The sequence below is a fragment of the Coregonus lavaretus genome, assembly GCF_964263955.1.
Source record: "Coregonus lavaretus genome assembly, chromosome: 34".
Taxonomy (NCBI): Eukaryota; Metazoa; Chordata; class Actinopteri; order Salmoniformes; family Salmonidae; genus Coregonus; species Coregonus lavaretus.
Window position 1 is genome coordinate 12970972 of NC_140021.1, and position 25174 is coordinate 12996145.

Here is a 25174-nt window from a genome sequence, read left to right on the forward strand (position 1 = left end):
AGGATCTCAGACTGGGGGCGAAGGTTCACCTTCCAACAGGACAACGACCCTAAGCACGCAGCCAAGACAATGCAGGAGTGGCTTCGGGACAAGTCTCTGAATGTCCTTGAGTGTCCCAGCCAGAGCCCGGACTTGATATACTTATGTAAATGTGATATTTCAGTTATTTATGTAAATGTATTTATTATAATGTTTTATTTTTATTTTTATTAGCAAACATTTCTAAAAACCTGTTTTTGCTTTGTCATTATGGGGTATTGTGTGTAGATTGAGGGGAAAATACAATTTAATCCATTTTAGAATAAGGCTGTAATGTAACAAAAAGTCAAGGGGTCTGAATACTTTCCGAATGCACTGTGTATATATATATATGAGAGTGATTATTACTTTTTTTAAGACCAAGGAGATGTCTGAAATCCATCAAATTAACCGTTTTTTTTATGAAGCAACGCAAATAATTAATCTCAGTGATTGATGGTATACAGCTATCCTATTACTGCATGACTAACCAATCGCAGTGAAATTAGATTAAATCTAGTCATGATCAGTTTCATATACAGTGCATTCGGAAAGTATTCAGACCCCTTTACCTTTCCACATTTTGTAATGTTACAGCCTTATTCTAAAATGGATTAAATAATTTTTTCCCTCCTGAATCTACACACAATACCCTATGATGACAGAGCGAACACAGGTTTTTTGAAATTTTTGTAATGTATAACAAATAAAAAACAGAAATACCTTATTTACATAAGTATTTTGACTTTTTGCTATGAGACTCGAAATTGAGCTCAGCTGCATCCTCCTGTTTCCATTGATCATCCTTGAGATGTTTCTACAACTTGATTGGAGTCCACCTGTGGTAAATTCAATTGACTGGACATGATTTGGAAAGGCACACACTTGTCTATGTATGGTCCCACAATTGACAGTGCTTGTCAGAGCAAAAACCAAGCCATGAGGTCGAAGGAATTGTCCGTAGAGCTCCGAGAAAGGATTGTGTCGAGGCACAGATCTGGGGAAAGTTAACAAAACATTTCTGCAGCATTGAAGGTCCCCAAGAACACAGTGGCCTCCATCATTCTTAAATGGAAGAAGTTTGGAACCACCAAGACTCTTCCTAGAGATGGCCGTCCGGCCAAACTGAGCAATCGGGGGAGAAGGGCCTTGGTCATCAGTGAACCTGATGGTCACTCTGACAGAGTTCCAGAGTTCCTCTGTGGAGATGGGAGAACTTTCCAGAAGGACAACCATCTCTGCAGCACTCCACCAATCAGGCCTTTATGGTACAGTGGCCAGATGGAAGACACTCCTCGGTAAAAGGCACATAACGGCCCGCTTGGAGTTTGCCAAAAGGCACCTAAAGGACTCTCAGACCATGAGAAACAAGATTATCTAGTCTGATTAAACCAATATTGAACTCTTTGGCCTGAATTCCAAGCGTCACGTCTGGAGGAAACCTGGCACCATCCCTACGGTGAAGCATGGTGGTGGCAGCATCATGCTGTGGGGATGTTTTTCAGCAGCAGGGACTGGGAGACTAGTCAGGATCGCAGGAAAGATGAACGGAGCAAAGTACAGAGAGATTCTTGATGAAAACCGGCTCCTGAGCGCTCAGGATCTCAGACTGGGGGCGAAGGTTCACCTTCCAACAGGACAACGACCCTAAGCACGCAGCCAAGACAATGCAGGAGTGGCTTCGGGACAAGTCTCTGAATGTCCTTGAGTGTCCCAGCCAGAGCCCGGACTTGATATACTTATGTAAATGTGATATTTCAGTTATTTATGTAAATGTATTTATTATAATGTTTTATTTTTATTTTTATTAGCAAACATTTCTAAAAACCTGTTTTTGCTTTGTCATTATGGGGTATTGTGTGTAGATTGAGGGGAAAATACAATTTAATCCATTTTAGAATAAGGCTGTAATGTAACAAAAAGTCAAGGGGTCTGAATACTTTCCGAATGCACTGTGTATATATATATATGAGAGTGATTATTACTTTTTTTAAGACCAAGGAGATGTCTGAAATCCATCAAATTAACCGTTTTTTTTATGAAGCAACGCAAATAATTAATCTCAGTGATTGATGGTATACAGCTATCCTATTACTGCATGACTAACCAATCGCAGTGAAATTAGATTAAATCTAGTCATGATCAGTTTCATATACAGTGCCTTGCAAAGTATTCATCCCCCTTAGCGTTTTTCCTATTTTGTTGCATTACAACCTGTAATTTAAATGGATTTTTATTTGGATTTCATGTAATGGACATACACACAATAGTCCAAATTGGTGTAGTTAAATGAAAAAATAACTTGTTTAAAAAAATTCTAAAAACTAAATAACGGAAAAGTGGTGCGTGCATATGTATTCACCCCCTTTGCTATGAAGCCCCTAAATAGAATCTGGTGCAACCAATTACCTTCAGAAGTCACATAATTATTTAAATAAAGTCCACCTGTGTGCAATTTAAGTGTCACATGATCTGTCACATGATCTCAGTATATATACACCTGTTCTGAAAGGCCCCAGAGTCTGCAACACCACTAAGCAAGGGGCACCACCAAGCAAGCGGCACCATGAAGACCAAGGAGCTCTCCAAACAGGTCAGGGACAAATTTGTGGAGAAGTAAAGATCAGGGTTGGGTTATAAAAAAATATCAGAAACTTTGAACATCCCATGGAGCACCATTAAATCCATTATAAAAAAATGACACAATGACCACAACAAACCTGCCAAGAGAGGGCCGCCCACCAAAACTCACGGACCAGGCAAGGAGGGCATTAATCAGAGAGGCAACAAAGAGACCTAAGATAACCCTGAAGCTCCACAGCGGAGATTGGAGTATCTGTCCATAGGACCACTTTAAGCTGTACACTCCACAGAGCTGGGCTTTAAGGAAGAGTGGGCAGAAAAAAAGCCATTGATTAAATAAAAAAATAAGCAAACATATTTGGTGTTCGCGAAAAGGCATGTGGGAGACTCCCCAAACATATGGAAGAAGGTACTCTGGTCAGATGAGACTATAATTTAGCTATTTGGCCATCAAGGAAAATGTCTGGTGCAAACCCAACACCTCTCATCACCCCGAGAACACCATCCCCACAGTGAAGCATGATGCTGTGGGGATGTTTTTCATCGGCCCGGACTGGGAAACTGGTCAGAATTGAAGGAATGATGGATGGCGCTAAATACAGGGAAATTCTTGAGGGAAACCTGTTTCAGTCTTCCAGAGATTTGAGACTGGGATGGAGGTTCCCCTTCCAGCAGGACAAATATTTTGCATCTTCAAAGTCGTAGGCATGTTGTGTAAATCAAATGATACAAACCCCCCAAAAATACATTTAAATTCCAGGTTGTAAGGCAACAAAATAGGAAAAATGCCAAGGGGGGGTGAATAATTTTGCAAGCCACTGTATACTTTCATATACTTTTGGTCATGTAGTGTATATAGACACTGAGTGCACAAAATATTAGGAACACCTTTGCCCTCAGAATAGCCTCAGCTGGCTACTCAATTCAAAGGGGCATGGATAATGTGTGCCATGGTGATGATATGTTACACTATATGTTTTTCAAGGCCGTTGATTTGATCAAATGTAAATTACATTTGAATAGGCATTGAGTGGTTTCAAGCTTTCTCCTTTAAGCCGAACACATATTGGTTCTGGCAACAGAACAGATAATGTGGACATTGTCATAATTTTCCTCTTGTTCATCCACAAAGAAATAAGATAAGCTCATATTCTTTGATTTTACTTTGAGATAAACTCAATGAAATAAAACTACAGGTCTCAGATACTGTATGTTATCCTAGTAGTTTCTCATCAACCGTCTTCCATGCAACAACATTCCATTTAAATCTGACAAAATCTCTATTATTATAGCCTATTATAAAACATTTGAAATATGCTTAAAAATGTTAACCTATTTTATAAATCTACAGGCTACTGTATGTAATATATGTATGTACAGTCAACTCCAAAATTATTGGCACCCTTGATAAAGATGAGCAAAAAAGACTATAAAATAAAAATACAAATACCGAGCTATATTGTATGCTCAAAGGATTGGAAGAAGTATATTATGTTATACTAATAGGCCTATAATTGCTCAGATAATATTTTTTATTTTTTAAGATGGGGTGTCAAAATTATTGGCACCCATAAACATTATTCTAAATACATTTACATTTGAGTCATTTAGCAGACGCTCTTATCCAGAGCGACTTACAGTTAGTGAATGCATACATTTTCACACTGGCCCCCCGTGGGAATCGAACCCACAACCCTGGCGTTGCAAATGCCATGCTCTACCAACTGAGCTACACGGGACTGTAAAATAAAACAAAATAAAATCTGCATTATCATTCTAGTTTTTTTCAAGTTAATCAGCTTTAGAAACTGTATTGTGGCCTTCCATGGCTTCCTGTTTCACTGGGGTATAACAATTAGGTAACACGCATGTAAAATCCATTTATCATCCATCACCATGGGGAAAGGCAAAGAACTCACAAATGAAAAGAGAAATGGTTGTTGACTTTCATAAATCAGGCAATGGGTACAAAAAAACTCAACATCTAAATATACCACTTACCACTATTAGGGCAACAATTAAGAAGTTTAAAACCACTGGAACAGTGGTAAACTTGCCTGGTAGAGGGCATGTGTGGCCCCGTTTAGCTCAGTTGGTAGAGCATGGCGCTTGCAACGCCAGGGTTGTGGGTTCGTTTCCCACGGGGGGCCAGTATGAAAATGTATGCACTCAATAACTGTAAGTCGCTCTGGATAAGAGCATCTGCTAAATGACTAAAATGTAAATGTGTATCTTGTCCCCACGCACTGTATGGAAGATGGTTCGGGAGGCAAAGAAAAGTCCAAAAACCAAAGTTGAATTACAGAACTTGGTTGCATCTTGGGGTCACTAAGTCTCCAAATCTACAATTAGACGGCACCTCCACGCCAATAGGCTATTTGGAAGGGTTGCCATAAAACAGCCTTTATTGAGAGCAAACGTAAATGCCTGGAGTTTGCTAAACGGCATTGGCACTTGAATTGGAACCAGCTGCTATGGTCACATGAGACAAAAATAGAGCTCTTTGGCCAAGCACAAAAGTGGTGGGTTTGGCCTCGAAAGAATGATGCATATGTAGAAAAGAACCTCATACCTACTGTAAAATATGGTGTTGGATCTTTGATGTTACAGGGCTGTTTTTCTTCCACTGGCCCTGGGGGCTTTGTTAAGGTCAACTACATCATGAAATTTACAAAGTATCAGGACATTTTAGACAAAACTTGGTTGCCTCTGCCAGGAGGCTGAAACTTGGCCGCAAGTGGATCTTCCAGCAAGACAATGACCCCAAGCACACATCAAAACCCACAAAGAAATGGTTAATTGACAACAAAATCAACATTTTGCAATCGCCATCTCAGTCTCCGGACTTGAACCCCATTGAAAACCTGTGGTTTGAATTGAAGAGGGCAGGCCATAAGCGCAGACCGAAGGATATCAAGGATCTGGAAAGATTATGTATGGAGGAATGGTCTAAGATCCCTCCCAAGGTGTTCTCCAATCTCAAAAACATTATAGGAAAAGGTTAAGTTCCATTATCCTCACAAGGGGAGGGTGCACAAATTATTGAAAACAGGGGTGCCAATATTTTGGCACATATCTTTTTTAGATTATTTTTACATTACACTGAACAAAAATATAAACGTAAAGTGTTGGTCCCATGTTTCATGAGCTGAAATAAAATATCCCAGAAATGTTCCATATGCACAAAAAGCTTATTTCTCTCAAATTTTGTGCACAAATTTGTTTACATCCCTGTTAGTGAGCATTTCTCCTTTGCCAAGATAATCCATCCACCTGACAGGTGTGGCATATCAAGAAGCTGATTAAACAGCATGATCATTACACAGGTGCACCTTGTGCTGGGGACAATAAAAGGCCACTCTAAAATGTGCAGTTTTTCACACAACACAATGCCAAAGATGTCTCAAGTTTTGAGGGAGCGTGCAATTGGCATGTTGAATGCAGGAATATCCACCAGAGCTGTTGCCAGAGAATGTAATGTTCAATTCTCTACAATAAGCCACCTCCAACGTCGTTTTAGAGAATTTGGCAGTATGTCCAAACGGCCTCGCAACCGCAGACCATGTGTAACCACGCGAGCCCAGGACCTCCACATCCGACTTCTTCGCCTGCGGGTCATCTGAGACCAGCCCCCCGGACAGCTGATAAAACTATGGGTTTGCACAACCAAATAATTTCTGCACAAACTGTCAGAAACCGTCTCAGGGAAAGCTCATCTGCGTGCTCGTCGTCCTCACCAGGGTCTTGACCTGACTGCAGTTCAGTGTCGTAACCGACTTCAGTGGGCAAATGCTCGCCTTCGATTTCCACTGGCACGCTGGAGAAGTGTGCTCTTCACGGATGAAACACCGATTTCAACTGTACCGGGCAGATGGCAGACAGAGTGTATGGCGTTGCGTGGGCGAGCGATTTGCTTATGTCAATGCTTTGAACAGAGATATACCGTGACAAGATCCTGTGGCCCATTGTCGTGCCATTCATCCACCGTCAACACCTCATGTTTCAGCATGATAATGCATGGCCCCATGTCGCAAGGATCTGTACACAATTCCTGGAAACTGAAAATATCCCAGTTCTTCCATGCCTGCATACTCACCAGACATGTCACCCATTGAGCGTGTTTGGGATGCTCTGGGTCGATGTGTACGACAGCGTGTTCCAATTCCCGCCAATATCCAGCAACTTTGCACAACCATTGCAGAGGAGTGGGACAACATTCCATAGGCCACAATCAACAGCCTGATTAACTCTATGCGAAGGAGATGTGTCGCGCTGCATGAGGCAAATGGTGGTCACACCAGATACTGACTGGTTTTCTGATCCAAGACCCTACCTTTTTTCTTAAGGTATCTGTGACCAACAGATGCATATCTGTATTCCCAGTCATGTGAAATCCATAGATTAGGGCCTAATGAATTTATATCAATTGACTGATTTCCTTATATGAACTGTAACTCAGTAAAATCTTTCAAATGGTTGCACGTTGCATTTTTATTTTTGTTCATTGTAGTTGTTAAACAAAATATTTTTCTCTGAGCATTTGTATTAGTATAAAATAATATAATAAACAAATGTTTTGAGCATACAATAAATAGCTCAGTATTTGTTATTTATTTTATAGAGTCTTTTTGGCTCATCTTTATCAAGGGTGCCAATAATTTTGGAGGTGACTATTTGTAGACCTAAGCCTATTGACTCAATTATAGGCATATACAGTGCATTCCGAAAGTATTCAGACCCCTTGACTTTTTCCAAATTGTGTTACGTTACAGCCTTATTCTAAAATGGATTAATACACAATAACCCATAATGACAAAGCAAAAAATGTTTTTGGGACATTTGCAAATTCATAAAAAATAAAAAATGGAAATATCACATTTACATAACTATACAGACCCTTTACTCAGTACTTTGTTGAAGCACCTTTGGCAGTATTACAGCCTTGAGTCTTGGGTATGACGCTACAAGGTTGGCACACCTGTATTTGGGGAGTTTCTCTCATTCTTCTCTGCAGATCCTCTCAAACTCTGTCAGGTTGTATGGGGAGCGTTGCTGCACAGCTATTTTCAGGTCTCTCCAGAGATGTTTGATCGGGTTCAAGTCCGGGCTCTGGCTGGGCCACTCAAGGACATTCAGAGACATGTCCCAAAGCCACTCCTGCATTGTCTTGGTTGTTTGCTTAGGGTTGTTGTCCTGTTGAAAGGTGAACCTTCGCCCCAGTCAGAGGTCCTGGGCGCTCTGGAGCAGGTTTTCATTAAGGCTCTCTCTGTACTTTGCTCAGTTAATCTTTCCCTCGATCCTGACTAGTCTCCCAGTCCCTGCCGCTGAAAAACATCCCCACAGCATGATGCTGCCACCACCATGCTTCACCGTAGGGATGGTGCCAGGTTTCCTCCAGATGTGACGCTTGGCATTCAGGCCAAAGAATTCAATCTTGGTTTCATCAGACCAGAGAATCTTGTTTCTCATGGTCTGAGTCCTTTAGGTGCCTTTTGGAAAACTCTGAGTGGGCTGTCATGTGCCTTTTAATGAGGAGTGGCTTCCGACTGGCCACTCTACCATAAAGGCCTGATTGGTGGAGTGCTGCTGAGATGGTTGTCCTTCTGGAAGGTTCTCCCATCTCCACAGAGGAACTCTGGAGCTCTGTCAGAGTGACCATCGGGTTCTTGGTCATCTCCCTGACCAAGGCCCTTCTCCCCGATTGCTCAGTTTTGCCGGGCGGCCAGCTCTAGGAAGAGTCTTGGTGGTTCCAAACTTCTTCCATTTAAGAATGATGGAGGCCATAGTGTTGTTGGGGACCTTCAATGCAGCAGCCATTTTTTGGTACCCTTCCCCAGATCTGTACCTCGACACAATCCTGTCTCGGAGCTCTACGGACAATTCCTTCGACCTCATGGCTTGGTCTTTGCTCTGACATGCACTGTCAACTTTGGGACCTTATATAGACAGGTGTGTGCCTTTCCAACTCATGTCCAATCAATTGAATTTCCCAAAGGTGGACTCCAATCAAGTTGTAGAAACATCTCAAGGATGATCATTGGAAACAGGATGCACCTGAGCTCAATTTCGAGTCTCACAGCAAATGGTCTGAATACTTACATAAATAAGGTATTTCTGTTTTTGTTTTTTATAAATCTGACAAAAATTCTAACAACCTGTTTTTGCTGTCTCATTATGTTTTTGTGTGTGTAGATTGATGAGGAAATTGTTTTATTTAATCCATTATAGAATAAGGCTGTAATGTAACAAAATGTGGAAAAAGTCAAGGGGTCTGAATACTTTCCGAATGCACCATAGGCATGGTAACTGCAGAGAAATAGCCTACTTTGTCAAATAATGACTGTAGATATAGGCCCTACTGGGAAATTGTCAAAAAATGCTAGGAGTTAGTTACATGTAATTACCATCAATATAAAAAAAAATCCATGTAAATAGGTTTACATCTTATCAGTGCAACAATGAAAAGGGAGATTTTGATATTGATTATAATGACTTAGACATTTTTTTTATAATTGATTATATATATATATATATATATATATATATATATATATATATATATATATATATATATATATATAGCCACTGCACAATTTTAAAACGGTGTTTGTGAAGATTGTATTGACGGGTTTGTAGTTGTGTAAACTATACGCCATATTGGCAGTATAAATATAGATTATATTCTCAGTAAATCGACAACAACCCCTGAAGTCATTAGACTGTACTAATGCAGATGTTTGAGATCACTATTTTCATGACATTCAAAGGTCATTTTCTAAGTTATTTTATTGTTTTTATTAATGTATTTATTGCATGGCTGTTTCTTTAGAATCTCTATCCCCACTCATTCCTTATCTGACCAAGATTTTGATTTACTGAAAATAGATGTAACTGAATTTGAATCATGCTAAATTTCGACAGACTATTTCCCAAATTGAAAGAAATTAGGCCCGTGCATTAACCTAATATTGTTTATTTTAACATTCAGTTAAAATATCTCGCCATGAAACGACTTAGCTTTTTTACTTGTTGCTTTTGATTAAATAATACATGCTTTTAATCCTGATAAAATAAAAAATGTATTAAAAATGTATAATGTATGATTTCTCTTGTAGCCTTGCAGCCGACAGGATAGAACTTTGGTTTCATTCATTTGTTTAATATGTGAGAAACTTTGGAGCTGTGCATATTGGTCTGACAGGTTTGAAATAACGTAGGTTATACACACTGTCAATGTCGGTTAGTATTTGGGTCTTTCCACCAATTAGGTGCCTTTTGCGTAGTGTAACTTGGTGGGGAAAAAACGTTTTATTTCACCTATTTTTAACATTCTGTCATAAAGAGCTGTCATTATGTTCAACATAATAAAACACATGTTTTCCCATCTCAATAGGTTAAATAAAAAAAAGGACTATAGTAAGTGCCTATTAAGTGCCAAATAAAGTAAGTGTTGACCATAACAGGGTTGACAACTTCCTCTTAAATCATCCAAATTGAATGCAAGCTTCACAAAAAAAATGAAATTGTTAAAACAGTTCTAGCCTGTCTATCTATGGGTAACAGGGTTGACTTGTTATGCTCGACCCCCTCAGTTTTCCACCACAAAACACAAAAAAATGGCCAAAAAGAGTAGAACTAGCTCACCTACTTTAACACTATGATTTGACTACTAGATGTTCAATGTTTCTTGAAAAAAATATTTAAAAAGGAATAGTTTCACCATATTAAAACAAGAGTTCAGTTTATGTAACAGGGTTGACCTTAAAATTAGGGATGTTTTTTTTCCTTAAAATGAGTCACTAATCACATTAAATAAATATTAATCTTCAGAAATTACTTTGTCAAAGTAACAAAATAACTAGTGCTTTACAATAATGGTGAAAACTTGGATAAATGTTGGGGTTAAGTGGTCCTCTGTAGCTCAGCTGGTAGAGCATGGCGCTTGTAACGCCAAGGTAGTGGGTTCGATCCCCGGGACCACCCATACACAAAAAATGTATGCACGCATGACTGTAAGTCGCTTTGGATAAAAGCGTCTGCTAAATGGCATATTATATTATTATATTATAAGTGGGTTAAAATCTTCCTAGAAGTCAGAGGATGCACAGAAGGACATGTCAAAATGCAGAATTTTAGCACTTTTGCAAGTTTATTCATATTAAAAATCTGATTTATTGAATGTTTCATGTGGTCTATATTAAAGGGCACTTCATTTAATATAACAGGCTTTTAAAATGCAATATTTGTGTACAATTTATACTTTAAATATCAAAGGGATGCAAAAGGCACTCATTTCATGGAACAACCCATTTCCCTTATGATTAATAATAATAATAATAATAATAATAATAATAATAATAATAATAATAATAATAATAGATGTATTTTATATAGCGCTTTTCATTATACAGATTTAAAAAACAAAAGCAGGCTACATGTAGTTCTTGGGCTGGACAATGGTCTTCAACAGAGGCTGGCGCGTCAAGGTCATATCGAACTCCGGTGCGCTGCATATAGGCCAAGCCTACGAACACATAGTTTCTAAAACTAAGAGGCGCAACATCGCAAGACTTCCGGGAACGCTTGCGAAACAGACCAAACAGACAAGGCCGGGTTTGAAAAGTCAATGGCAGAAGTGAAACATTATTCCTTAGATGTTCATTTTCTCAAAGTCTAAAGGCACAAGCTAGATTCAAGCCAATGTCATAAGTAGTTGAGCATGTTACTACCCCAACCTCGTGAAAGTGACAAAATGAAACATTTTAATATTCGTAAAAACAACTTTATATCGAGAGCCTTTGATTTGACGGCCTCCACATGCGCAGTTCGGAGCCAAACGACCGTTAGACCCGGTGACTTGTTCTACGCATGAGCTTAGCTAGTCAACGTCGCCATGACATCGCCTACAAGTTTTTCTATTGGAGAGGCAGTTTTTGCCTGTCTTCATACTGTACTGTCTTTGCTACAACAGTCTCCTGAAAGTTAGTCGTCTTCACTTTCCCCTCAGCACTCTCCTCTGTCATGCTGTTCTCAGCTCCTCTGATGCCCTAAAGCAGGTTTGAGTAGAGGGAATCAAACCTTGTCATTCATGTCAGACTTTTGAAGATACAAATATATATCTGAACAATTATCATCTTACTTTAATTTCCTTAGCATAAAGCTTAATTTCAGCATAAAAGTACTTACAAACAACCGTAGCTAGGCCTATAGCCTAATGTTTGATGTAGGCTATGGCATAGCATTTTTCTGTCGCCATATAGACTAAGCATGTTGTTGTTATTTGAACTATCTATTACTGCGTAAATGTAAAGCCTATAAGCCTATTGGTTCGATGCAGTTGCACCACATGATATCCCACCACGGTGGCTATATTGTTGCAAACTTTTGTGTTTGTTCAAATTTCAGTGTAGCTTCAAAGTAACAATGCTGTTATTCTATAATTATTGTTTTTGATGTGCGTAAAGGTGTGAGTGCATGTAAGCTACCACTAAATTGCTTCTTTCACCAAAAAAGCATACCGATTCTCTCTCACTTGGGCAATATATTTTTGCGGGAGTGAGACAATGGAAACAGAAGCCGAAGGGGCACACTATTCACGCAATTTCTGTCGGTCGCCGGTGCTATAAGTCAAAGTGCAAGGACTGTACGATGCGCGTCCACGTTCAACCGTGAACCCTCCGCCTGGGACCTCATTCATAAATTAAACTATGGTGTGTTTAGCCTATACATAGTTTACAATTTAGTTTAAATGTATTTGGCTAAGGTGTATGTAAACGTCCGACTTCAAATAGCCAAATACATTTAAACTCCGTATTTTTTTCACAATTCCTGACATTTAATCCTAGTAAAAATTCCCTGTTTTAGGTCAGTTAGGATCACCACTTTATTTTATGAAAGTGAAATGTCAGAATAATAGTAGAGATAATTATTTATTTCAGCTTGTACTTTCATCACATTCCCAGTGGGTCAGAAGTTTACATACACTCAATTAGTATTTGGTAGCATTGCCTTTAAATTGTTTAACTTGGGTCAAACGTTTTGGGGAGCCTTCCACAAGCTTCCCACAATAAGTTGGGTGAATTTTGGCCCATTCCTCCTGACAGAGCTGGTGTAACTGAGTCAGGTTTGTAGGCCTCCTTACATTTTAGTCATTTAGCAGACACTCTTATCCAGAGCGACTTACAGTTAGTGAGTGCATACATTTTTCATACTGGCCCCTGTGGGAATCGAACCCACAACCCTAGCGTTGCAAGCGCCATGCTCTATCAACTGAGCTACAGGAGTTATTTTTCAGTTCTGCCCACACATTTTCTATAGGATTGAGGTCAGGGCTTTGTGATGGCCACTCCAACACCTTGACTTTGTTGTCCTTAAGCCATTTTGCCACAACTTTGGAAGTATGCTTGAGGTCATTGTCCATTTGGAAGACCCATTTGCGACCAAGCTTTAACTTCCTGACTGATGTCTTGAGATGTTACTTCAATATATCCACATAATTTTCCTTCCTCATGATGCTATCTATTTTGTGAAGTGCACCAGTCTCTCCTGCAGCAAAGCACCCCCACAGCATGATGCTGCCACCCCTGTGCTTCACGGTTGGGATGGTGTTCTTCGGCTTGCAAACCACACCCATTTTCCTCCAAACATAACGATGGTCATTATGGCCAAACAGTTCTATTTTTGTTTCATCAGACCAGAGGACATTTCTCCAAAAAGTAGGATCTTTGTCCCCATGTGCAGTTGCAAACCGTAGTCTGGCTTTTTTATGGCAGTTTTGGAGCAGTGGCTTCTTCCTTGCTGAGCGGCCTTTCAGGTTATGTCGATATACAGTGAGGGAAAGAAGTATTTGATCCCCTGCTGATTTTGTACATTTGCCCACTGACAAAGACATGATCAGTCTATAATTTTAATGGTAGATTTGAACAGTGAGAGACAGAATAACAACAACAAAAATCCAGAAAAACGCATGTCAAAAATGTTATAAATTGATTTGCATTTTAATGAGGGAAATAAGTGCAAACCGTAGTCTGGCTTTTTTATGGTGGTTTTGGAGCAGTGGCTTCTTCCTTGCTGAGCGGCCTTTCAGGTTATGTCGATATAGGACTAGTTTTACTGTGGATATACATACTTTTGTACCTGTTTCCTCCAGCATCTTCACAAGGTCCTTTGCTGTTGTTCTGGGATTGATTTGCACTTTTCGCACCAAAGTACGTTCATCTCTAGGAGACAGAACGCATCTCCTTCCTGAGCGGTATGATGGCTGTGCGGTCCCATGGTGTTTATACTTGCGTACTATTGTTTGTACAGATGAACGTGGTACTTTCAGGCGTTTGGAAATTGCTCCCAAGGATGAACCAGACTTGTGGAGGTCTACAACTTTTTTTCTGAGGTCTTGGCTGATTTCTTTTGATTTTCCCATGATGTCAAGCAAAGAGGCACTGCGTTTGAAGGTAGGCCTTGAAATACATCCACAGGTACACCTCCAATTTACTCAAATTATGTCAATTAGCCTATCAGAAGCTTCTAAAGCCATGACATCATTTTCCTGAATTTTTCAAGCTGTTTAAAGTTTGGAACTTGGTAGTGAGTGTTGCAACCAAGGACAAATTATTTTTACACGCTTCAGCACTCGGAGGTCCCGTTCTGTGAGCTTGTGTGGCCTACCACATCGCGGCTGAGCCATTGTTGCTCCTAGACGTTTCCACTTCACAATAACAGCACTTAAAGTTGACTGGGGCAGCTCTAGAAGGGCAGAAATTTGACAAACGGACTTGTTAGAAAGGTAGCATCCTATGAAGGTGCCAGGTTGAAAGTCACTGAGCTGTTCAGTAAGGCCATTCTACTGCCAATGTTTGTCTATGGAGATCGCATGGCTGTGTGCTCAATTTTATGCACCTGTCAGCAACGGGTGTGGCTGAAATAACCGAATCCACTAATTTGAAGGAGTGTCCACATACTCTTGTATATACAGTCTATATATATATATGCATCTTTAACTCTGCATTTTTGGAAAACGACGCTTAAGGAAGCGTTTAACTGTTAGTCTACACCTGTTTTTTTTACGAAGCACGTGACAAATAACATTTCATTTGATCTTATTTATTTGTTCTAGGGCCTATACATGAGGCCAACTTTACCATTATCCTGGAGCCATACACATCCAGTCTCTATGGTTTAGCTGTGTGTTGAATAGATTCCAGGATCCGGACATGAGCGAGTGCTCGGCTCGTTCTCGACTTTGTCCGTGTTCGAGAGGATCAAAACCGTAATGTATCAAGGGTAAATTCTGACTGACTGATCTACACATAATAATGAGTAGTTATTTATTATGGAAGGTTCTTTGTAGATCAGTCGCCTGCACTGTCAGCTTTAATGTCGAACAAGACCACTGTGTGCACCCGTATGCGCGCTGAAATCTACGCCCACCGTGAAGTATAGCACCGCCCAGAGGCGAAAGTGCGGAGAGGAAGATGAAGAGAGAGGCCCAACTCGGCGGAAAATATGCCTCCCTTCAGCAGGCGGCGTTTTTTCGTTGCTTCGCCCACCAAGCAAGAGTTTTTGTATGGTGGTCAATGAGAGTGTAATGCTTAAATTGTTACGAGTGTGTTGATATAAGTAGAACACGTGACATCCCGGCAACTTTGAGAAAAAACACTATATATCAGCGTTGTCTCTAGATGGCTATGCATATTCATGTAATGGGGCTAGTAGCATAGCATCTCTATTCATTGAATACAGGCGGTTGACGTCAACAAACCTCATTGAATATTCAAAACAAGATTTACAATAATGAGATGTATCCACCCATCCAAAGAAAGGATAGGCGGGAGCTAGACAGCCACAGATAGAACAATGAGACAGATGTTTCAACGGATGTATAAATGTGAAGCATCCGATTGGCGGTTCCACTCACTACCAAATATGGTAGTGAGAGGAAGCCCAGTGGCTGGCAGTGGGAGAAGATAGAACGAGATGGATTTTGGCCGACATTCTGCTAATTTTCTCATCGATGAAACGTTTGATCTCAATACAGTTTTCTGTTTCCAAAACTAGAATATGTTACGAACAGAGCAGTCTAAGTTTTGTATACATTACCCTTTGCCCAAAAAAAAAAAAATGCGTTGTTTAGAAGGAATGAAAAGGCGAATTGAGTTATTGCACACGCGCAATTCACAGAGTAGGATGTAAATGCAAATGTAGCTAGAACGCGCCAAAAGGATCTCGCTAGCTCGTGCTTGGCTCTGCCCACCTCCTTGCTTGTTCTGCCCACTATGACTCGTTTGTTCCCATTTGAAACGACAGGCTGTGGTCTATCTTGGTTTAGTTATACACATCTTTGAGACAGCCCTCCGTGCCGCTTTGTGGACAACGACTCCCATTGTGAGGGCGAAGAGACATGTATCTTGTCAGTATATCCATAATCTTTGTTATAGCTCAGTGGCGCAACCTGTTTTTGCTTCCGGTTTGTTGCTAGGGCAACAGTAACAAGCTAACCCAAACTTGAGGCTGCGCGAGTGAGACAGATGCTGCACCGCACTGTTTGCAGCTGCTTTCAGGGAAAACTCACAAGCGACAATATAATTGTTGCGGTTACATATTTATTAGAAAAGTGGCGTTTTTTTTGTTTTGTTTTTCTCAAATTGTAATAATGAGTCAACGACAGGTTTTACAAGGTAAGATCATTCGAAGTTGCAAGTTTTCACGACTGTTTTCAAGACTGTTTTGATTGAACACCAATCAGTGCCAGGCAAAACTTGAAAAACATGATGACTCAGATTGATCAGTTGTTGAAATATTAATGGATCTATTTTTTAGTGTTTGAGCAGTATCAGAAATCAAGGACACAGTTTGTGCAGACTATTGCTGAGCTTGCAACAAGACCACAAAACATTGAAACTTTACAAAATGCTGGTAAGTTGGGACTTTCTCTATAATTTCTCTATAATTTCCTAAAACCAATATCATTTTTTCATGGATGTGCTTCTGATCACATTTCTATCGCTAGAGTTAGCTCTTATAACAAGACACAATTCCTTCCCTACCATACCTGTCCCTCCTCTAGGTGTGATGTCCCTGCTGAGGCCTTTACTGCTAGATGTGGTTCCTACCATCCAGCAGACAACTGCTCTGGCTCTGGGACGACTGGCCAACTACAATGACGACCTGGCAAAGGCCATCGTCAATGGAGACATCCTCCCACAGCTCGTCTACTCCCTGACCGAGCAGAACGTATGTCTCTCTCTCTGTGTGTGTGTGTGTGTGTGTACACCTACATACCCTCCCTCATTCACCATGCTGAATGGTGTCCCTGACACTGAGAGTGTGTTGGCATTCTGCCCTGGGAAGGGGGCCACTGCAGAGCCTAAAGTACCCTTCACACCACAGCGGGTCCTCTCTCTCTATCTGGTATCTGTCTTCTCATAGGGATCTGGGTGGTTGGCCACTGCTCTGAATGTATACTCTTTCTTAAGAGCATCTGCTAATTGTGCATTACATATTTTCTTCTCCCATCTGTGTGTGTGTGTGTGTGTTTGTGTGTGTCTTTGTGTGTGTGTAGAGGTTCTATAAGAAGGCAGCAGCGTTTGTGCTGCGTGCGGTGGCCAAGCACAGCCCTGCTCTGGCCCAGGCCGTGGTAGACTGTGGAGCGCTGGACGCTCTGGTCATCTCTCTGGAGGAGTTTGACCCTGGGGTCAAGGAGGCTGCTGCCTGGGCTCTGGGATACATTGCACGCCACAACGCACGTAAGGATATAGTACACACACACACACACACACACACACACACACACACACACACACACACACACACACATAGCAACACCCCTGCCCTTTCTGTATGTAGACCTGTCTCAGGCGGTAGTGGACGCGGGGGCCGTTCCTCTGCTGGTGCTGTGTATCCAGGAACCAGAGGTGGCCCTGAAACGCATTGCTGCCTCTGCCCTTAGCGACATCGCCAAGCACTCCCCTGAGCTAGCTCAGACCGTGGTCGACACCGGCGCCATCGCACACCTGGCCCAGATGATCCTCAACCCTGATGCCAAACTGAAGGTGAGGGGGCAGGAACACTGAGACAAAATAAGGCCTAGCTAGACAGGTTTGCAGGTTAACTGTATGTCATGTGGAGAGACATAAACGAGATTAGGTTAGATGTTACAGTCGTCTCTAAAACCCTGCATCCCGCTCTCTTTCTTTCCTCCCTCTGCTCTTCTTCAATTCCTCTCCCTCCCCATCTCCCCTGTATCCTCCCCTCTCCATTCAGAGGCAGGTGTTCTCTGCCCTGAGTCAGATCAGTAAGCACTCGGTGGACCTGGCTGAGATGGTGGTGGAGGCAGAGATCTTCCCTGCTGTCCTGGCCTGCCTCCGAGACCCAGACGAGTATGTCAGGAAGAATGTCACCACACTGATGAGAGAGATCACGAAACACACACCTGAGGTACACACACACACCAAACATCAGAGGTACACACACACACCAAACGTCAGAGGTACACAGACGATACACACACCACAGTTCAAAGCACACATTCATCTACGCCGAACACACCACACACTAGAGGTACCAAACCATATTCTCACCTATATCCCTACCTTCAACTGAATGTGTGTGTGTGTGTGTACAGCTGTCTCTGATGATCGTGAACGCGGGTGGTGTGGCGGCGGTGATTGACTACCTGGGTGATTGCCGTGGTAACGTGCGGTTACCTGGGATCATGATGCTTGGATATGTGGCCGCTCACTCTGAAAACCTTGCCATGGCCGTCATCGTGTCTAAGGTGTGTGTGTACTGTGTATGACTCCAAGGTGTGTGTGTGTTTGTGTGTGCACTGTCTCCAAGGTGTTTGCTCTTGCTCCCTGCCTCTCCTTCATAACCTCTCTCCTCCTCCCTCCCTCCTTCCCTTTACTTCATAACCTCTCTCCTCCTCCTCCTCCTTCCCTCTCCTTCATAACCTCTCTCCTCCTTCCCTCTCCTTCTTAACCTCTCTCCTCCTTCCCTCTCCTTCATAACCTCTCTCCTCCTCCTTCCCTCTCCTTCATAACCTCTCTCCTCCTTCCCACTCCTTCATAACCTCTCTCCTCCTCCCTCCTTCCCTCTCCTTCATAACCTCTTTCCTCCTCCCTCCTTCCCTCTCCTTCATAACCTCTCTCCTCCTCCGTCCTTCCCTCTCCTTCATTACCTCTCTCCTCCTCCTCCTCCTCCTCCTTCCCTCTCCTTCATAACCTCTCGCCTCAGCCTGTCCTCCCTGGTTGTTGTTGCTCCTCCGGCCCTGTAGGGGGTGCCCCAGCTGGCCATCTGTCTGTCTGAGGAGCCAGAGGAACACATCAAGGCGGCCACAGCGTGGGCGTTTGGCCAGATCGGCCGCCACACCCCGGAGCACGCCAGGGCCGTGTCCACAGCTAACGTCCTGCCCAAGCTGCTGGCCCTCTGCATGGACACAGACAGCTCTGAGGACTTGCAGGTCAAGGTAGGGTCACAGGTCATAGGTCAATGTTGTCACAGGTTACCAGAAGCCTGTGTAGTAGGCACGGATGCTACTGAAGATCTTACTAAACAATTCTGAGGGTCATAAGAGCTGCAGACAGTAAGACCATAACATATCCTGTATCATCCTGAGTCCTGACATCTCCCCCTCCCTCCCTCCCTCCCTCCCTCCCTCCCTCCCTCCCTCCCTCCCTCCCTCCCTCCCTCCCTCCCTCCCCCCCTCCCTCCCTCCCTCCCTCCCTCCCTCCTCCTGTCCCCCAGGCTAAGAAGGCTCTGAAGAGCATCCTACAGAAGTGCACCTACCTGCCTGCTCTGGAGCCCCTGCTCTACGAAGCTCCCAGCAACATCCTGAAACACGTTGTCTGCCAGTTCAGCAAGGTGGGGGCGCATTTCTCAACACTTATTTGCATAGGCCTCTTCAGACTACTAGGTATCACAGAACATATCCACAAGGGCCCCACACAGCCTAATACTATTTTCTTTCTGAAAATCAGAATGTTTAAATACAGATAAGTCTAGGACTATTTTTAAACATGTTTGAGAAATACAATTTTAATCAGTCCAGTTTATAAGTGCAATTTAGTCCAAGACTTGATTTAATTTATGTCTGGGAAACCAGCCCTAAAGGTTTGGTTCAGACAGCCCAGGGTTTCAAAGTCCAGTGCATTGTATTCCTTGTATCCTCCCCCCCTCCCCTCCTCTCCCCCTCTCCAGGTGCTGCCCCATGACAGCAAGGCTCGTCGTCTGTTTGTGACCAGCGGAGGCCTGAAGAAGGTTCAGGAGATTAAGGCTGATCCTGGATCTGCCCTGCAGGAGTACATCAACTCTATCAACAACTGTTACCCTGAGGAGATAGTCAGGTACTCACACACAATCACACTCAAAAACATGATATTAATCTAGCATGTTTCTACTACCAGGCATTCCCTCAGCCCCAAGTGAACCCTAATTGTGTCCTCTGTCCTCTTGCTGTAGGTACTACTCCCCCGGCTACTCAGAGACTCTGCTGGAGCGGGTAGAGAAGTACCAGCCTGTCTGAGGGTCTTAGCCTAACCTACTGGGGGGAGATGGGCTCACATACCCCACCTTACTGATTTTACCATTTCACCCCAATCCATGAATATGAGGACAGCAGACCTATATAAAACAATCTCTTATTATTGCAGTGATTATGAGTCTTTGTCTCAATGGCCAGTACATTATCATATGGACTGTATATGCATTGTCATAGCTGTGTAGGTCTGTGTTAGCATTTGTTAAGAGGAATGAGGAATTGCATCATTATCTTGCTCAAATTAAATCATTAACTTGCTCAACAGTGTACTCTGTATGTCTAAACAAGTAACTTATTAGTATTGAACCAACTTCTATTGAACCATTGTATATGCACCTAGTCTTGTGTTTGTTTTAATATTCATATGATTATTTTATATTCATAGGATATATGATTATTTCCACTAGAAATGTAATGTTGCGTGCATTATTGCTTTTTGGATTATAGAAACATCATCATCCAGCATGCATGTCTTTAAAAAACAACAACAACATTATAATACATTAAACGTAACTGCCTATCACCATAAAGATTTTTCATTAAAACAGGACAGTGAAAATAAAGATATACTCAATATTAGATACGAACTCTGCTTTTTTATTTCCATATACAGTATTTCCTCCTTAGAATAATGTTTTCTAGGACGAACTATGACCTGTAGATGCATCTTCTTCATTAACAGAATGTCTTGCTAACGATTCCTTTATGGGACCTCATCTTATAAACGAGTACTCAGTTGGATGTCAACAAATTAATTCTGATTAATAAGAAATATTCAGGAAAAGTTTTGATTATGTAGACAGAATATCGTTGAGAGCTGCCTTTAGGTTTATTTGTTGCAGTTGTTGTAGGCTACCGCACAGACCCCTAGCAGTTGTAACCAGCATTCTGCTGCTCCCTGGTGGCCACTTTCAACTCCCGTCTCACATTTCCTTTGTCCAACAGTTGTGCTGCACATGGAGACACCCTCTTTGTTTACTGTCCATGACATGGGTTAACTCCAGACTGCACAGGCGGTAAAAATATGGTTGGTGTATGTGTGAGTGTTTCTAACCACTATTGGCTGTGCAGAATGATTATTCTGCTATTGATGCATAAGGGCGAGGAGCCTTATTATAGGACTGGACAGGACCACCAGAATATTTTTTATTTCTTTTTTTAACTTGGGTATAGAATATAATGAAGAGAGTTGCATCTGGGTTGGGTGAGATGTACATTTGGACAAAAGTGCAGAAATTAAATGGCCTGTTGAGCAACAAGGCCGTATAATCAGTGGCGACCTGTCATTCAGGGCAGGGGGGGGGGGGACAGAACCCCACCTGTTTTGAGCCCCACATTTTTAGCGTGCCTGTTTTGCATATCATTTTGGCATTAATATGTGTCACATATCAGTTTGCAAACAATGTAAAAAAGTATATATATCTGAGTTAATAAAGCCGCATACAAACATGGTCTCTTTTTTGCTTTCTTGAGTAAGGCAGCTCCAAAATGCAGGTGTTTCAGCCTAACTCAGTGCTTTCTGTGGTGGTGGGGCAAGCCATCAGAAAATATGGTGCATTGCGCCGTGATTGGCTCAGTGTTCTGTCACTCAAGGGGACACTACGTCACCGCCAAGTCTAAGGGTAGAGCTAGAAAATTCAAGCCCATTGGGTGCTGCCATAGAGTTACATTAGAAGTGCCCATCCAAGAAGGCTCAAGGTCATTGGCCACAGCTAAATGACGTCAAATCACGTTATATGTACAGTAGCTTTGATTGGACTGATCATGTCAACATCATACTTTCAAAATCTTAGCTAGCAGTGGCTGTGTGGTCCCAAATCTGGGATTAAGGGGCTCTTTTCCAAGTATAAAATGATAAACATTCAACATTGGCCATTCTGTCAATGAAGCATGATTTGTGCATCACTCAAAACAACTGTCAACTCGGAACTGCGAAAACTTGACTTCAGTGAGTTCAAGACAACTGGGAAGTCGGGAATAAACGAGCTCCGACTGGGAAAATACTTTTGAATGGTCATCCAACTCGGAATTGTAAATCCGGCCTCTTTCTCTTTCTTTGATGACAAGCTTTGCCCACGAAGGAACGTCGCGCCACCTTCCTGTTCAAGTGAGCACAGCACAACAAGGTGAGTCCAAAAATGTATTGTATGCTGCTGCATAAATGATGTAATATACCAGGGAGATATGTATACTGTAGCTAAGAAAGTAATACTAAGTGTATGTTGTGTAGTAAGCTGTTAGTAGCCCATGTGCCTCACCCTAATAATTTGGTCTATTTACCCCTCTTAATGTCGCCTACTGCTCTGACTTGGTGGTGCACATGTAGCCTATAACCTGTTTTAGAGAAATGTAATCATTGAATATTGTAAGAGCTTTCATTGTCTGCTTATATGCCCCCTTTATTTATCTTACGGTTCTGACTTGGTATACAGGGAGAACACTGTAAGAACGGCCCATGTTCTGAATTCTGTCGCTGTACATTTCAAAAGTGCTAAACAAATAGTTATATTGACTATGTCCGTTCTAGCTCGCTCATTAATGTCTTAATCTAAATAACGGATTGCCTCTTATCCACTTGTCGTCCCCTTATGCCATAGTTTGTACATCTCAATTGTCATTAGAAACCACATTTGTTTAAGCAAGTCAGCCATAACAGCTATGTTTTTTTTAAAGGCAGTAAATGAGGCTGAATTAACTGTTTCGCTGCCAGACAAGGCTCCGCTGATAGCCAGGTGTAGCAGTGGTAAGATGTTGGGACTTTGCTGTTGGGACAGCTTTATGTGGGCACCGTTTGTCACTGTTATAGTGCAATTATTGTATTGTTTAGTGTTGTGTTGTGTAGTGGCTTTGCTGGCATGCATCCCTTTTTTTTTTTTTTTTGCCCCACCAAGATTTACATGCTAAAATCGCCACTGCGTATAATCAATGGTTTAGAATCCAAGGTTATAATATAATATAATATAATAATAATATAATATATAATATATAATAATATAATAATGCAGGTTCACTGCAGTATGCCTCTCAGACAAGAGAGAGGAGAAAACTCAATGCGAGCTCTCTGGAGCACAAGTCAGAATGAATAAACTATGTTGAAATGTACATTGAAATGTGTTATTGCTTTTTTTCTCACTAAATAATTTAATTAATTAATAATAGACTACTTATACCGGCTAATTGGTCAGAATCTATATTGGTGATAGGAGTTTTGTTTTTGATAAATAGGCATATTTTTATTAACATAATGGTTGCATTTTTAAGGCCCATAAATGGACGAGAAAAAAGTTAAGCGAACATAACCAAGGCCCTCACAAACTCTGGATAAATCATTTAAACTACAAATCTTTTTTATTTCTTTTTTTTACCTCCCTTTTCTCCCCAATTGCGATCTTGTCTCATCGCTGCAACTCCCCAACGGGCTCGGGAGAGGAGAAGGTCGAGTCATGCATCTTCCGAAACATGACCCGCCAAACAGCCCTTCTTAACACCCGCCCGCTTAACCCGGAAGCCAGCTGCACCAATGTGTTGGAGAAAACACCGTTCAACTGACGACCGCAGTCAGCCTGCAGGCGCCCGGCCTGCCACAAGTAGTCGCTAGAGTGACTCCTTATTTAAGACATGTTTTCGTTTTACGATTTTCAAGGGGGGTTGGAACCTTTATCCACATGGAAGGACAATTTGTTTATACATTTCTTCAAACATTCGATAGGGCGTGTGAGTAATATATTCATTTTATTGGGTAATCTATTAATTTCCAGTCATCTTAACGTTTGAGAAAAACAAAGAAGGATTTAATATTCACACGTGAAGCACTTTTAATTACCCACACACACACACACACACACACACACACACACACACACACACACACACACACACACACACACACACACACACACACACACACACACACACACACACACACACACACACACACACACACACACACACACACACACACACACACACACACACACAGCACCTGGGCAGGTGTGAATCCCCACAGTGTGTGTGATAATCACCCTCACTTTGTCATTATTCTTCACAAAATCATAAAAACTCATGAGCAGTAGGCCTATATTATTCAGGCCTATTAGCCTCACCAGGGTTAAAGGCTGCAAGAAGATATGCTGAAGGCTGTACAGTACTTTCAGAAAATATTCACACCTTTCTACTTTTTCCACATTTTGTTGTGTTGCAGCTTGAATTTAAAATGATTAAATTGAGATTTTGTGTCACTGATCTACACACAATACCCCATCATGTCAAAGTGGAATTTTTACTGTATAACATTTTCGAAATTAATAAAAATGAAAAGCTGAAATGTCTTGAGTCAATAAGTATTCAACCCTCTTCGCTATGGCAAGTCTAAATAAGTTCAGGAGTAAAAATGTGCTTAACAAGTCACATAATAATTTGCATTGGTTAACATTCTTTTTGAATGACTACCTCATCTCTGTACCTCACACATACAATTATCTGTGAGATCCCTTAATCGAGCACAGATTCAAGCACAGATTCAACCAAAAATACCAGGGAGGTTTTTCAATGCCTAGCAAAGAAGGGCACCGATTGGTAGATATGTCCAAAATTATATAAAAAAATTATAGCAGACGCTGAATATCCCTTTCAGCATTATGAAATTATTAATTCGGCTTTGGATGGTGTATCAATACACCCAGTCACTACAAAGATTCCTAACTTTCCTAACTCAGTTGCCTTAGAGGAAGGAAACTGCTCAGGGATTTCACCATGAGGCCAATTGTCATTTTAAAACAGTTACAGAGTTTAATGGTTGTGATATGAGAAAACTGAGGATGGATCAACAACATTGTAGTTACTCCACAATACTAACCTAAATGACAGAGTGAAAAGAAGGAAGCCTGTACAGAAAATAAATATTCCAAAACATGCATCCTGTTTGCACTTAAGTGATACTGCTAAACAATGTGGCAAAGAAATTAACTTTTTGTCCTGAATACAAAGCGTTATGTTTGGGGCAAATCCAATGTAACACATCACTGAGTACCACTCTTCATA

General features: G+C 41.5%; 1 protein-coding gene across 1 annotated transcript; it reads left to right on the forward strand.

Moving 5' to 3' along the window:
• Positions 1-16243: 16243 nt before the first annotated feature.
• Positions 16244-20119, forward strand: LOC311109350 (sperm-associated antigen 6; the record flags this gene model as incomplete). The annotated part of the gene is made up of 11 exons (XM_084152202.1): positions 16244-16274; positions 16417-16512; positions 16664-16830; positions 17159-17342; positions 17443-17648; positions 17860-18033; positions 18221-18373; positions 18872-19063; positions 19342-19458; positions 19795-19940; positions 20056-20119. The coding sequence occupies exons 1-11, from the start codon at positions 16250-16252 to the stop codon at positions 20117-20119; spliced, it is 1524 nt and encodes a 507-aa protein (XP_084008328.1). The 5' UTR covers positions 16244-16249.
• Positions 20120-25174: the final 5055 nt, after the last annotated feature.